Below are 13,712 nucleotides of genomic sequence, written 5' to 3'. Positions count from 1 at the left end.
TGTATTTGCCCATTGCTCATGTTTGATCTATTCTTGAGTGAATTCCTTCAAAAAAGCGGTAAATAAATCAATAAATAAATAAAGGTCCATATTTCTCGAGACAGTCCTGGTTTAGAACTTACACCCCAAAAGCAGTTTGGTGCTTTGAAGCCCTGATTCTGCCAAGGCAGGCTTAACCACCAGGCAATTCAGGCGGTCACCTAGAGCTATGTGGGTGGGGGAGGGGGCCCAAAAAAACCCAGCTGCAGTCAAATCAAAACAATAGGTCCAGACAACCACACAAATGCAAAGAATTATTAGTATATACTGGTCCCTGCTGCTGCGGGACCAGTTTCACAGCTCTTATTGCTAGACTGGTCCCGCAGCAGCAGGCGATGACAATTTATTAAGGCATCTACTGCTGCCACTGGAAGAGGAAGCTGTTCAGCAGGAGAGCCTGGCTCTCCAGTGGGAGTGCGGGAGACTTAGCAGGTCTGCATAAATGCACAGAGCCACTGTCTAGGCCATGCTGCTGATGGATCTGCTGGTTCTGCCCCTCAGAAACAGGAAGTCCATGTCAGAAAGGGGCAGGATCAGCAGAAGCATCAGCTGTGTAGCCTAGACAGAAAATCCACACCTTTATGTCACCTTTTTGTTTTTTTTTTTTGCTGGAAGCAGTAGGTGTGGGGATAAGAAGCTGCTAGACCAGGGGAGAGAAAGGAAGGAAGATGCTGTACCAGAGTGAAGAGATGCCCAAGGTGGCCCATCCCAAAGAGTGAGAGTGCAGATAAGGGAGGTTTTTCTCATGGTGCATTCAGGACAGTGGTGTGCTGGAGCCATTGTTAAAGTAGCTACTTTAACAACCAGCTCCCAAAATGTGGGCTCGGGTGACTCGGGTCCCCTCTCGGCATTGTTGTCCTCTTCCTCCCGTATGGCTTGTGCTGTGCATCTTCTCTCCCCAGTCCACACTGCCCGTGCCCCCCCCCCCCCAATACAGCACCTCTCTGGCTCTGTGTTCGCTCTTTGTCCGCCCTCCCGCACCTTCTTTTTGCTGCAATTAATTTTTTTTAAGCTGGCACATCAGCAGGAACACGCTGCTTCAGCCAACCATGGGGGCCTTCCTTCAGCCATCGGGGGCAGGACAGGCTGAAGGAAGGCCCCTGGGATTGACTGAAGCAGGTTGCTCTAACCGAAGTGTGCCAGCAGCACTGCTTAAAAAAAATAAAATGCGGCAGAACAGAAGATGCAAGGATGTGCGAGTCGAGTGAGTTGATTTATCCAAGTTGTTTTTCTTTATTCCAGGTAGACATTTTTATTTGATCTCACACTTGAAATTAAACATGAGTTGCTTTATCCACATTGTTGTTCTTTTATTGTTGGTAGGCATTTTTATTTGTTCTCACACTTAAACATGCCGGCTTGTGCAGCATAGGGATGTACACAGAGAAAGTATTGGTTTCATAGATTAGAGTACTAATTTGTCCCAAATTTTAAATCATTGTGTCATTGGGAGAAGCTGGTTATAGGGACTCCCTGTATTGGTGCAGAGATGTTTTCACCTAGTAAAGGGTCACCCAAACAGACATCATGCTATGAGAATCAGGTACTTAACAATCAGACTTACTATTTATAAGTACACAATTTAAAACAAACCAAAACATTAATTAGGTTGAAATCTAGAAGCCTTTAACATCTTTTTTTCCTGTGCCTACATCAAAAGAAAAAGATAGCATATGGGAACTTGCTGCTTTTGTTTTATGTACTGCAGTGGTATATTACAAAAATGCACTTGCCTTTTTTATTACTGTTTCAAAGACAAATATTGAATAATGTGGGAAGGGCTTCTTTCATGCAGAAGTTCTATCCAGAGTCAGTCTAAATGTGCCAACGTTGTCCAGTTCAGGTTCAGAATACTATTAGCCGCCAAGCTCATACAAAGTTAATTATGTTCAATGGAAAATAAATCTGTTGGCTCAGGCTGCTTCCTATGTGAATATTTTATCACTGTTTCATTACTGCTACCAATAATGACATATTAAGGGCATTTGTTTTAAACTTTGTTTTAATTTGTTTATCCAGTCCTTACATGCACTTGGTTTTGCTTTTTAAACCCAAAGGTGAATCCTAAGGGTGGTTGAATAATTAGGTATAAACTATGTTTCTGACTTTACTTCTTTTTGAATGTTTTTGGTCCTGTTGATCTGTCTGGAATTTTGGAAGATGGAAATGAGAAAATAATAATTAAGTTTTGGATGTTATGCCAGTTTTTGAATGTGCGTCTGCCATAACTGGTTTTAGATGTGGCTGGAGGCTGGAGCCCCCAAGAAAAACCCCACTCATTGGCCTTCAATCTCCAGAATAGCGGTGGTAAATCTACAGCTTTTTGAGATGGGCCACCCTTGGCGCCTCTGAACTCCTTTACCTTTGCTGGCAGGGATACCGAGCCCCACCAGCCAAATAAATGGACTGTCGCTGTTCCCCGCTGCTTGTTTCTGGCTCTGAGCAGCACGTCTGGACTTTTTGCACAAATATGTATGAGAATTCCTGGCATGCTGCTCAGAACCAGAAACAAGTAGCAGGGAGTGGCGGTAGTCCATTTATTTGGCTGGTAGGGCATGGCACATCCCTGCCAGCAAAGGTATGCCTAGCATGCCTGCATGGGGGGAGGGAGGAGAGGAATGTGTTGCTCCCTTAGTCCACCTCAGGGCCCCCCCCCCCCCCCCAATTGCAGGCTGGCTATGCCTCCCGGAGAGAGAACCTGTTGTTAAAAATTTCCCAGCACAACACGGATTCAGGATATAAATCTGGCAGAGAGGTAAAGGGTCTAAGGCCTGGCGAAGGACTGCTGGCTAATTTTATTGACAAGTAATGTCTTCATCTGAATCTAACAATAGATTTCTGTGTCATGGGTGACATGTTACATATTTTAAACTCTATTTCAAGCGCTTAACCAACACTAAACCACACACAAACACACATCTATGGAAACAATTCAATTGTATTTAAAGATCTCTCAAGAGGCAATGTCTCATCATTTAAACTTGATCAGACACAGGTCAGCAATAATGAAAACCACCTCAACACACATCAGATCCTGTAAAATCTTCTAAAACACCATCTGATATTATAACAAACTAAAACTATATTAAAGTTTTGATGTCCCCTCAGTGAGGCCAACCCACAATCCCTCCACTGCAAAACATTATGCATAAATTTGTGCAAAAATCACATTTAGAAACTTAGAGGGGGCATTTTCAATATAACGTCTAAGCCCAATTTGGGATGTTTTGTGCAAAATGTCCAAACATTGAGCGATGAATAGAGCGATTTTTGAACCAGAAAAAGTCAATTTTTTTGTTTCAAAAATTGTCATTTTGTAAACATTTTTATGCTCAGTGTATCTTTCTTTAGGTACCATTTTGGAAGAAAAAAAAAAGTCCTAGGAAAAAATGCACAAAAACAAACCATTGGGAAGTCCAGCATTTGTAGTAGACTGGCCAAACAGACATCCCAGCAGAGAGTGGGGCAGCCTAGGGGGCACTGCAGTGAACTTCACATAAAAAGTCCCAGGTACAACTTTCACCATAACCACCATATATTGTATTGCGAGCCCTCCAGGAACAGGAAAAAAAACAACTATACCTCAGTGTGCACCATTACCATAACCCTCAAACTTGCAGGTGTCACCTATATGTAGGTACAGAAGGTATTTAGTGGCTTTTAAATGGCTCACACTTTTCACCACAAGTGTACCAGTTAGAGTGGGATATGGCCCTGGGTCCCCTTCTCTACAGCTACTGCACTAATTAGCCTACTCCTGGGACCAGCTTGATGCTCTAATAGGAAATGCAATTCTATCTGAAGCTGTCATAGAGCCTAGTATGTTCTGTCACATCTTTGGGGGGGGGGGGGGGGGATTCAGTGACCACTGAGGGATGGGGGGGGTGTCAGTCCATAATCTCTCCAGTGGTCATCTGGTCATTTAGGACACTTTTTTGTAACTTAGTCGTGCTCGAAACAAGTCTAGACAAAACTGTCTTAATTTTTGTCCCAGACATTTTGCTTTTGTTCCATTAAGGCAGAAAAGCATCTAACTTTTGAGAACATCCATGTCCTGCCCAAAACACGCCCCCTTTAAATTTGGATGAACTTTAGAAAAAAACAACTCAAATCAGAGTTTTGAAAATCACAACATAACCATTCAGGCAAAAAGTGCCGATCCTAGGTCGGCTGCCACCCGGGGCGGATCGCCGCTGCACACCCCCCCCCCCCCCCCCCCGGGTGCAGAGGAGTCCATCCCCCCAGGGTGCAGCACGACACCCCACCCCGGCACATCAAACCCCCCCCCCCCCCCTCCGGGTGCTTTCTTGGCTGCTGGGAGCAGCCGCGCGCCTGTCGGCTCCGCTGGCTCCCTGCTCCCTCTGCCCCGGAACAGGAAGTAACCTGTTCCGGGGCAGAGGGAGCAGGGAACCAGCGGAGCCGACAGGCACGCGGCACCCCCCCAGCAGCGTGCACCCGGGGCGGACCGCCCCCTGCCCCCCCCCCCTTGGTACGCCACTGCAGGTAAGAACTTCCTTCTGCTCCTTTATGACATTTCTCAGTCTTTTTCTCTTTTGAAAATAAGCATACTATAACAGCACTAACTCCCAGGACTCAAAGAGCAACAACCTTATTCATGAAAAGGCAGCACTGTAAATATTACACTGGGCCCTAACATGCCAATACACCATCTAATGAGAAACAGAACAGCTATATGGATCTCTATACAGAAACTACATACTAGCAGAATACCGCAACCTTGGTAACATGCATAAACCACAGACAAACCCTCAACAAATATGATAGTGTTATGATCCTGCTAGATAGGCAGGGAATTTGGGACTCGCTCCCAATTGGCTTGTCCGCGGCTAAGCTGACGTCTGATGCAGTAGACGTTAGAAGCCTGATCTACTTAAGCCTACCTTCCCCTACAACTCTTGCTTTAGCGTTTGATTTCTCTCTCTGTCTGTGCTAGTGCACTCTGTGTTACGCTGGAGATTTGCTTTTTCTCCTTGTGGCTTGTAGTTTCTGTGTGAGTGCTGGGTGTTCCCAGCATAGTGCTTGATTGCTTCACTACAGTGCACCTGGGTTTTATTCTCTACTTGGCTGGTATTGTGCTTTGTGGTAAGCTTGTCTCTCGTATCGCTCCAGTTTGTTCGTTTTAGTTTCCCTTTCCTCTGTGTTAACCCTTTTGTGCCATGCTTAGTATTGCCTTGTAGTCCTGCCTTTGTTGGCAGCCTCCTGACCCTTTGTATCGTCCTGAGGGTTGTTTTGCTCTTTTGTTTGCTTTACTTGGCTGGTATTGTGCTTTGTGGTAAGCTTGTCTCTCGTATCGCTCCAGTTTGTTCGTTTTAGTTTCCCTTTCCTCTGTGTTAACCCTTTTGTGCCATGCTTAGTATTGCCTTGTAGTCCTGCCTTTGTTGGCAGCCTCCTGACTAGAGAGCTGCACGGCTTCCGTCCCCGTGGGAATCCCGCGGAACCCGCGGGATTCCCGCGGGGACGGAGGCAGTTCCTGCGGGGTTCCCGCGGGGATGGAAGCAGTTCTGCGGGGTTCCCGTGGGGACGGAGGCAGTTCTGTGGGCTTCCCGTGGAAGTGTAAGCTGCACCTGCACCAGCCTCTCATCTACCGAATACCAATTTATTTGAGTGCTGTCTCCTCCTCCTCCTCTTCTTCCTTGCTTTAATAGCATAAATGTGTAAAGTCTTCCATTAAGGAGGTGGTAGAGTCACAAATGATAACGGAATTCAAAAAGGCGTGGGATGAACACAGAGGATCTCTAATTAGAAAATGGAAGTTATATAAAAGCTAACCTTAAATGGCTGCATGTGTGTGGATATGTCAAGTGACACTTAGATGGCGACTCTGGCTGTGATGAACTACTACTACTACTATTTAGCATTTCTATAGCGCTACAAGGCATACGCAACGCTGCACAAACATAGAAGAAAGACAGTCCCTGCTCAAAGAGCTTACAATCTAATAGACAAAAAATAAATAAAGTAGCAAATCAAATCAATTAATGTGAACGGGAAGGAAGAGAGGAGGGTAGGTGGAGGCGAGTGGTTACAAGTGGTTACGAGTCAAAAGCAATGAGGTGGGCTTTCAGTCTAGATTTAAAGGTGGCCAAGGATGGGGCAAGATGTAGGGGCTCAGGAAGTTTATTCCAGGTGTAGGGTGCAGCGAGAGTCTGGAGTTGGCAGTAGTGGAGAAGGGAACAGATAAGAAGGATTTATCCATGGAGCGGAGTGCACGGGAAGGGGTGTAGGGAAGGACGAGTGTGGAGAAATACTGTGATGAACTAGAGCTGATACCTGGCAGACTTGTATGGTCTGTGTCTCATACATTGCAATCTGGTGTAGGATGGGCTGGAAAGGGCTTAGGCAGCAACTTCAGTGGCTGGAACATGAGGACAGTGCTGGACAGACTTTTATGGTCTGTGTCCCACAAATGAGAACATGAATAGGCTGGAGTGGGCTTCGATGGCAACTCCAGCAGTTGGAACATAAGGTTGGGGCCAGATAGACTTCTGTGGTCTTTGTTCCAGAAACACGAAAGAAAGACCATAATCAAGTATATAATATCACACTCGTTGATTTAATGATGAATTGATCATGAGTGTGACTATTGGGCAGAGTGGATGGACCGTTCAGGTCTATTTGCTGTCACTTACTATGTTACTATTAATCCTCTTTGCTCCCAGGCTGGTGCACAGACCTCAACTCTGACACAGGCACGAGAATCAGATGTCACCTGACCTACTGGCGCGTGCATGTGGCGACCTCTTAGCACACACTGCCAGTGAATCAGAGACAAATCTTACATGTGCACACCAGAGTGTTCCAAGTTCCAACTTCCGTTCCTTCCTTGCCTACAGTGCTGTGGCTCAAATCCAGAGAGAGACTGAGAGAGCTGACTGGAACTTTCTTTTATGTACTATTAAATTCTTATGGGAATGGGTGGGGATGGGCTAAATTCTTACGGGGATGGGTGGGGATGGGTTAAATTCTTGCGGGGACGGGTGGGGACGGGTTGGGATGGTTTAAATTTTTGCGGGGATGGGTGGGGATGGGTAAGATTCCAGTGGGGATGGGTGGGGACGGGTAAGATTCCAGCAGGGACGGGCGGGGATGGGTAAGATTTCTGTCCCCGTGCAACTCTCTACTCCTGACCCTTTGTATCGTCCTGAGGGTTGTTTTGCTCTTTTGTTTGCTTTACCCTTTGTCTGCAGTGTAGCACTGCTTCTGGCAGGTTAGTGTTTTAAAGCAGTCTTTTCCTTTAGCCTGCTTTAATTCTTTCTTTGCTGTGTCTGTCTCCTGTTTCTGGTGAGCTCTGCTCATCTGATCTGTGTGTGTTTAGGCAACGGCTTCTGTTTGCTTACCTTTCCCTTATCCTTGAGTACTGTGTGGCACAGCCTTATGTATCCCTATAAGCATTTCCCTTTTTCCCTTGTATATTGTGAGGTCAGCCTTGTGCATTCTGGTGTGTGGACTCCCTTTGCCTTTGAGTGCTGTGTGGCACAGCCTTGTGTATCCTGTAAAAAGATGTTCTATTCTACCTGTGCTGCACTGCCTCCCATCCCCCCTCTGTCTTTTCTGTACCTGGCTGCCATAGACAGGAATGCAGACATCCCTGGCTTTCATTACTATGGCAGCCCAGTATCTGGAATACACATCTTTTCTTCAGTTACAAGATGGTCAAGGTCAAATGTACCAATAGGGTGTTGGCAGGACACCTATGCTACCTTCGATTGGTGTAGGAGGGGGGAGAGGTGACAACATCACTTTTTCTATAAGAATACCTGCACACAAAGAAATCTTCAGAATTAGCCATATTTTGCACGAGACTTTTCTCTGTCCTGATTCAGGGCATCATTGCTAATTGGCTATTCTCCAGGAAATATATTTTCCCTTCTTTATTTCTGCATTGCTTCTGATAAGAACTATTTCTTTATAACAGAGAACTATCCTCTCCTTTCTTTATATTTTATCTCACTTCAGAACCACTGATATATTTCCTGCTATTTCTCTCTCTCTCTCTCTCTCTCTCTCTCTCTCTCTCTCTCTCCATACTTTCAGATAACTTGTGCTGATCTCTACATGTTTTCAGATAACATGTGACCTATCTCTCTCTCTCTCTCTCTAAGAAAGCCTGGTCTCAGGAAACACCTGTGATCTCTCTGTTTCTCTCTCTCTCTCCATACTTCCAGATAACATGTGCTGATCTCTCCATGCTTCCAGATAACATGTGCTGATCTCTCTCTCTCTCATTTTCCTTGTTCTCCTTACAATTGTTCCTTATCAAATTAGTCTGATTGCTTATTATTATTACCTAAGCTATTGATATTAGATTCTGTACATGTGATATTTTTCCAACTGAGATTCTGTACATGTGATGATATTTTTCTAACTGAGATTCTGTACATGTGATATTTTCCCAAGACTTTCAAACTGATATCTGAAGCTGTGCTGGTAAGAATAAAAACCACTTCTAACTCTCTGATTCCTTTAAACTTATTCTATGATTTTTTCTTTATTTTGGTACAAAGTGAATAGCATAAACGCAGCCAGTACAATCCCTATATAGCAGTTCCCTTTATCCCTGTGTGTTGTGAAGTCAGCATTGTGTTTGCTTAGGTGGCTTCACCTTTTCCTTGTGTGCTGTCTGATACAGCCTAGAGTGTTCCCTTGTGTGGCTTCCTTTATCCTTGACTGCCTGTGGCACAGCCTTGTGTTTCCTATAGGAACGTCTGTCAGTCCCTTTTCCCTTACAATCCAGGAATGTAAGACCTTTGAAGTCAATATGATGAAATATTTTCAGACCAACCAGACAGGACTTAAAGATCTGGATTTCCTATTACATTATAAACCATAAAAATTATACTGCTTTGTCACCCAACCCCCCACCTCTTCCTGTGAGACTATCATTGAAATGCTTCTATGTTTCACTTATATATACTGATATTTGTTAACATTTACTTATTTCTGATCTGAAGAAGGTATTGCCTTCAAAAGCTAATCAAAAATGTATTTTGGCCAATAAAAAAGGTATCATCTTATTTTCTTTTCTTTGTGTTATTTCTATTTATTACCTGTGTTTGGATTGTCAACCACTTTAAATTTCTCAATGAAAGATGGTATTATCAAGTGCTAACTAAACATAAACATTGATTGAAGAGCCTAATTATTACAACCTTGGTGGGGCAAGGGTAAAGTACCTAGGGGACTGAAATTAATTGAGACAGGTGCAAAACTAAAGTTTCACCTCAGGTGTCTAAAACTCTTATAAAGACCCTGAATTTTACCCATTGAAATCAATACTGCAGGCCTCATAATTCAACAGGATAGGGTTGCTTGAAATCCAAATTTGTGAAGAAGAACTGGACAATAAAACACATCCAAGTCTTCTTCACTTTTCTGTTGAAATTTGCCTCTACCTTGTGTTTTGCTTTTTGCTTGAAATCCAGGACTAAAAAAATCACACCTGGAATGTGTTTTCTGAACATGAACTTTAGAAAAAAAACAACTCAAATCAGTTTTGAAAAACACAACATAGCCATTCAGGCAAGCAGTGGCAATCCTAGGTCGGCTGCCACCCGGGGCGGATCGCCGCTGCTCACCCCCCCCCCCCCCCCCCCCCGGGTGCAGCGGTGTCCATCCCCCCAGGGTGCAGCATGACACCCCCCCCCCCCGGTGCATCAACACCCCCTCGGCGCATCAAACCCCACCCCGGGTGCCTTCTTGGCTAATGGGAATTTGCCTCTACCTTGCAGGGGTGTGCTAGTAAATTGTTAACAGGGGGCTCTCTCTCACCAGCAAAGTAAAGAGAATTCAGGAGGGGCCCAAGCCCACATTTTGGGATCCATTTGTTAAAGTAGCCATGGAGAACCGGCTCCCAAAATTCTTAAAAACTTAACAAACGGCTCTCGAGAGCCTGTGAGAGCCTGCTCCAGCACACCACTGCTTGTGGGTTTTTTTTTTTTTTTTTTTTATTGAACTCCAAGAAGATATCTGGGTAACTTCTCCTGATTGGTCATTTCCTCACTCCACTCATCAACAGATGGTTACCTAGTAGGCCCTGTCACAGACACAGATACAAAGTAAGCATAAAACACAGAGCAACCAATACGCAGTATCGGTGTGTTTGCTTAGTGCAGGAATTCTCATCCTCATGACACACCTAGCCAGTCAGGTTTTCAGGATACCTACAGTGAATACGTATGAGATTAATTTACATGTACTACCTCCATTGTATGCAAATGTATTCAAGCATACTCATTGTACATAAGTAATGCCATACTGGAAAAAGACCAAGGGTCCATCAAGCCCAGCATCCTGTTCACGGCAACGGCCAATCCAGGCCAAGGGCACCTGGCAAGCTTCCCAAACGTACAAACATTCTATACATGTTATTCCTGGAATTGTGGATTTTTCCCAAGTCCATTTAGTAGCGGTTTATGGACTTGTCCTTTAGGAAACCGTCCAACCCCTTTTTAAACTCTGCTAAGCTATGTATTGGATTTGTGCTCCAATTAGCATTTTCTGGACTGAGTTGAGCAGACATGTATCCCAAATGTGGAATTGCACATGGCAACCAACCGCCAGGCAGCTGTTTGATTTATTCGAGATACAGAGACCGGCTCCAGCAGGATTCAGGGCATTCATGAAAAGAACAGTTTTAATGGCAAAACGTGTCATCCTGCAATTGTGGTTGGTAACAGATCTACCGAGTATATCACATTGGAGATCAGCAATGATTCAAGCCTGTGCTATAGAGAAAAAAGGAATTAAAGATTTAGCCTCAAAAAGAGGTGCCCAATTTTGTTGTACCTGGTCTCCCTTTTGGGACACTCTTACTCCTGTAACAAGAAGCAAGATATTGAATACATAAGACGCTTAGAAGGGTTAGGAAGAGAGGGAGGGGATGGGAGGGGGGAAAGAGGGGGTTAAGATAGATTGAAATGTTAAAATGTTTCAGACAAAATAATTATTGTATTGAATGTTTTTTGAATATTTAACTGTCTTGCATTGTCTTGAAATAAAAAAGATTAAAAAAAAAAAAAACTCTGCTAAGCTAACCGCCTTCACCACTTTCTCCGGCAAAGAATTCCAGAGTTTAATTATACGTTGGGTGAGGAAAACTTTTCTCTGATTTGTTTTAAATTTACTACACTGTAGTTTCATCGCATGCCCCCTTAGTCCTAGTATTTTTGGAAAGCGTGAACAGACGCTTCACATCCACCTGTTCCACTCCACTCATTATTTTATATCTCTATCATGTCTCCCCTCAGCCGTCTCTTCTCCAAGCTGAATAGCCCTAGCCTCCTTAATCTTTCTTCATAGGGTATCCTGAAAGCCTGCCTAGCTAGGTGGTCTTGGATTGAGAACCACTGGCTTATAAATTCACATGATGGATAACAGGAAATACTGCTGGGCAGACTTGTACGCTCTGTGCCATGAAAAAGGCAGGTACAAATCAAGGTAAGGTATTCACATATGAGTTTATCTTGTTGGGCAGACTGGATGGACCATGCAGGTCTTTTTCTGCCGTCATCTACTATGTTATGTGCATTTGGAAATTATTTAAAGCACTTATGTTTTTTTAAGCTTGTGCAACTATCAACACCTGATGATGTGCTGCATCAGCTGTTTGCTACACCTCTGAGATGTTGCATTGGGTAAAAAGTGTGTGTGATGTACTGCATGGTGGAGAGGGCAGGAGCTGGGGTCAAAAAATTTAGAATTCCTATCCTTCCCCTCAATCCAGATAGCAATTATTTGGCCACGCCACAAGTGATGTGCTTTATTTTATTTTCCTCCTCCTTTTTTTTTTTTTTTTTTTACATTTTATTTATTTATTTTTCGTGAAGTGTCTCATACCTGATGCCAAGAGGTACTGAGTCCATGGTTTCCCCAAAGCCACTCTCTCCTCTGGCAACAAAAGGCCCAAGTTCCCTGTTTACGGATTAATAACTCTGTTTATAAATACATTTAAAAAAAAAAGAAAGAAAGAAAAACTTTATTCGCATCCAGGATCGATCTCGAGCCGTTTCTTCACCGAGCCGACGACAGCCTCGCCAGCTTTCATCCGTAGCTAGGAAACAGAACCAGACGCTCCTATTGGTCGGGAGAGAAATCCTCTCTCCCGCCCACTCCTGTTCAAGGACGGCGATGATTGAATGGAGCGGACTCGGAGCTCCCTTCACGACCAGTTGCTAAGATGAAGCGTTGAGGACGCGGCTTTCTCTCTCTCTCTCTCTCTCTCTCTCTCCTTACCTTATGCGAGTGAGCGATATGGAGATTCGTTTCCTCTAATTATTTCCTCCAGAGAGGAACATGTAGCCCCATAGCTTGAGTGGACTGAGACTGATCTTAATGAGGCATGAACATCTACAGAAGTGAATTCAAATAAATATAAATCGAATGTTGGGTGGGGGTTACTTATTTCCTGAGGAGAATTTTCGTGCAAGGTACTTACACCTATAGCTTCAGTCAGTGTTGTTGCAAGTTTCTTTGTGTTTTGGAGACTGTGCTGACTGAAGGAGCAGGTCCGGGAAGTCACTCTTAAGTCTGTCACTTAACAGAACTCCCCCCCCCCCCCCCCCCAAATATTTATGTCTCTGTTTTCAGGCTCTCTCTATGCCTCTCCTTTTGTCTGACCCTCACTTCTCAAAAATGTCAAATCCCTAGCAGTTCTGCCAGATGGAAAAAATTTGTCACACCCAAAGCCAGCCCAAAACCACACAAAGTCAATTTGCATGTGAATGACATCATTAATAAATATTAATGAGTCCATTTACATACAAATGATGTCATTAAGCTTGCCTCGATGGGGCTTCTACTGGCCGGCCCAAGGTTGCCAGGTGGAAAATTTTTTTCCCACCCAAACCAGCCTAAATCCAGCCCAAAACCCGCCCAAACTCAAACCCCGCCCCTGACACCCCCACCCCCGCGTCATCACCCCCGCCCCCGCCGTCATCGGCCCCGCCTCCCCATCATCAGCCCCGCCTCCCCGTCATCGGCCCCGCCCAAAACGTCACTAACCCCGCCCCCCGCGGCCGAAAAAACTGCCAAAAACCCGCCCAAAACAGAAAAAAGAAGCCCAAAAAACCGCAACCCGCCGCGGGCAAAAATTGCCCGCGGCGGGTCGCAGAAAACCGCCCAATTGGGCGGTAAAACCGCCCACCTGGCAACACTGCTGGCCACGGCTGTGGGAAAACCAGCCAGCCAGCGGCCGCGGGGAAAAAAACCGCAGTGGACGAAAAAACCGCCGGCGGGGCTTTAAAAAGCCGCCCAAAATCCCGCAACCCGCACGCGGCGTGAAAAAGCCACAGCGGCTCGCGGAAAGGAGCCCAATTGGGCGAGAAACCCGCAGCCCTGGCAACACTAGCGTGCTGTGAGTGCTTAAGCACCCCCATTGGCTGATCTGCCTCTTCACTCTCCTGAGCCTGCCTCAAAGGAGGCTGATTGGTTAACAAAGGAAGCAGATCAGAGCTGTCAAATTACCCATTCCTTCCAGGAGGGAGACTTTTTGGACAGTCCTGGCTTTAAACTTACATCCCAAAGCGGTGTAGTATTTGTAGTCCATGATTCTATACATGGAAGTCAGTGTTGCAAGTCCCATAATGCACTAGAATGAGGTAAACAGATACCCAGGACTGGCCAAAAAATCTCCCTCCTGGAATGGGTAACTTGGC

The 13,712-nt window shown here is 45.0% G+C and overlaps 1 protein-coding gene across 1 annotated transcript in view; it reads right to left on the bottom strand.

Moving 5' to 3' along the window:
* Nucleotides 1–11,946, bottom strand: part of CFAP43 (cilia and flagella associated protein 43) — a 254,521-nt gene extending 242,575 nt beyond the window's left edge. Inside the window, exon 1 of the mRNA XM_030202783.1 lies at nt 11,896–11,946. Coding sequence (XP_030058643.1) covers nt 11,896–11,921 — 26 coding nt within the window. The 5' untranslated portion in view covers nt 11,922–11,946. The remainder of the gene's footprint in view (nt 1–11,895) is intronic.
* Nucleotides 11,947–13,712: the final 1,766 nt, after the last annotated feature.

This window comes from Microcaecilia unicolor, chromosome 5 (genome assembly GCF_901765095.1).
Source record: "Microcaecilia unicolor chromosome 5, aMicUni1.1, whole genome shotgun sequence".
NCBI classification, from domain to species: domain Eukaryota; kingdom Metazoa; phylum Chordata; class Amphibia; order Gymnophiona; family Siphonopidae; genus Microcaecilia; species Microcaecilia unicolor.
This window is presented reverse-complemented; position numbering and strand designations above follow the sequence as displayed.